Source organism: Sphaeroforma arctica (genome assembly GCF_001186125.1).
Source record: "Sphaeroforma arctica JP610 unplaced genomic scaffold supercont1.6012, whole genome shotgun sequence".
Classification (NCBI taxonomy): domain Eukaryota; class Ichthyosporea; order Ichthyophonida; genus Sphaeroforma; species Sphaeroforma arctica.
In genome coordinates, this window is record NW_014034546.1 from 1 (window position 1) to 1,780 (window position 1,780).

Here is a 1,780-nt window from a genome sequence, read left to right on the forward strand (position 1 = left end):
TATATTTATGTATATTATGTATATTTATGTATATATATATATATATATATATACATATATAGAAGAAATGGTTCGTGTACGTGTGCCATGCAATCCATTCTATATATTGATGTTGAACAAATTATCGTCAATTATACTGTGTTACGTACAATCTACGGAGGAAAGGCTGCGAGTTCGTTTGTATATCAGATGCTCACTCCCTGGCATTTGACCGTGTGTGCTCCATTCTCGTGCCAAATCTAGTTCTCGTTCTTACCGCTTTCAGTTTGTATAGCACTTTGTTTTTAGAGTTTGAACCCTAAAAACCCAAACTTGATACTGAACCGGAGGAACTCGATTTAATGTACAAGTGGTCCCAATTCGAATTGTTTCGGACTTGGAAATAGGATAGTTCACTAGTATAAACTATCCGTATGGGTTTTTAGTACACTGTGGAACCAATCGTTTTAGGTTTGCTACACCACTCTGATCTCCAGCTTTCAACTGCGCACTCAACCTAAAAAACCTAAAACCCTAAGTACATACTTGACCTTTCATGCCTAGATGTGCGGTAATTGCATAGGACATCAGCCTTCAGCCATGCACTCAGTTGCTTGAGATACAGATGACTTGGTCATTCGAATGCGGGTCCGTATGATTCATCGGTGCAGCATGCTAAACGTACCCAACTCAGTCGACTCTCAGATATCGCTGGTTCTGTATTTTGAATATCCATCATCCTTTCCGATATCATATCAGACTTCCGTTCAGCCCTGCCAAACGCTTGCTGTATACAGACAACGAGATATATCTGACCATCCCGTCTACCACCAAACGCTTGCTGTATACAGACATTGAGATATATCTGACAATCCCGCCTACCACCAAACGCTTGCTGTATACAGACATTGAAATATATCTGACCATCCCGTCTACCACCAAACGCTTGCTGTATACAGTCATTGAGATATATCTGACAATCCCGTCTACCACCAAACGCTTGCTGTATACAGTCATTGAAATATATCTGACCATCCTGTCTACCACTAAACGCTTGCTGTATACAGTCATTGAGATATATCTGACAATCCCGTCTACCACACCCAATGTCCTCGTTTGCAGGGGCCACGAGTCATTTGTTTGGACTATAACATACGTCGTAGCTGATCCCGTGCACGTTGGCCTGTGTGTGTGGTTTGTGCTATTAATAGCACTGGCCGTTTGGGCCATTGAGAGTGACCTTGGATCTGTATCAAAGGTACGGTCGGTTGTGTGTAGCTCTCTCAGTATTCGTAGTCAGATTGGTATTGTGTGTGGATTGTGCTATTAATAGCACTGAGAGTGACCTTGGATCTATATCACAGTCATAGCCGTCGTTTGTATTTGCCTCCACTTCTCACTCCTTCGACCACTCATATTCAGAAGTATATCGTTTGTGCTATTATTAGAACTACCTACCAAGCCATGATAAGAGATCTCGGATCTGTATCGCTGGAGTGCCGTTGGGTGTGTCTTCCTTCAATTTTTATACAAGTCAGATTTAGTAGTCTGTGTTTTGTGCTATTGATAGATCACCTTGGTAACATGACATCAGGCTAGATGCGCGTAAGCTGTTCCCCCTATCAACTGTGGCCCTACTCACCCCGATGACTACGAATGCTAGCAGCAACAATAAGGCTTGCCTTCTGTATATATACACACATTTATATATATATATATATATATTATATCTAACTTGATATACATATATATATATATATATATAAATATATATATATATATATATATATATATATATATA

The 1,780-nt window shown here is 40.0% G+C and overlaps 1 protein-coding gene across 1 annotated transcript; it reads right to left on the reverse strand.

Moving 5' to 3' along the window:
• Nucleotides 1–861: 861 nt before the first annotated feature.
• Nucleotides 862–1,209, reverse strand: SARC_15369 (hypothetical protein; the record flags this gene model as incomplete). The annotated part of the gene is made up of 1 exon (XM_014290509.1): nt 862–1,209. A coding segment is annotated over one exon (348 nt), but the record flags the coding sequence as incomplete, so codon positions are not given.
• Nucleotides 1,210–1,780: the final 571 nt, after the last annotated feature.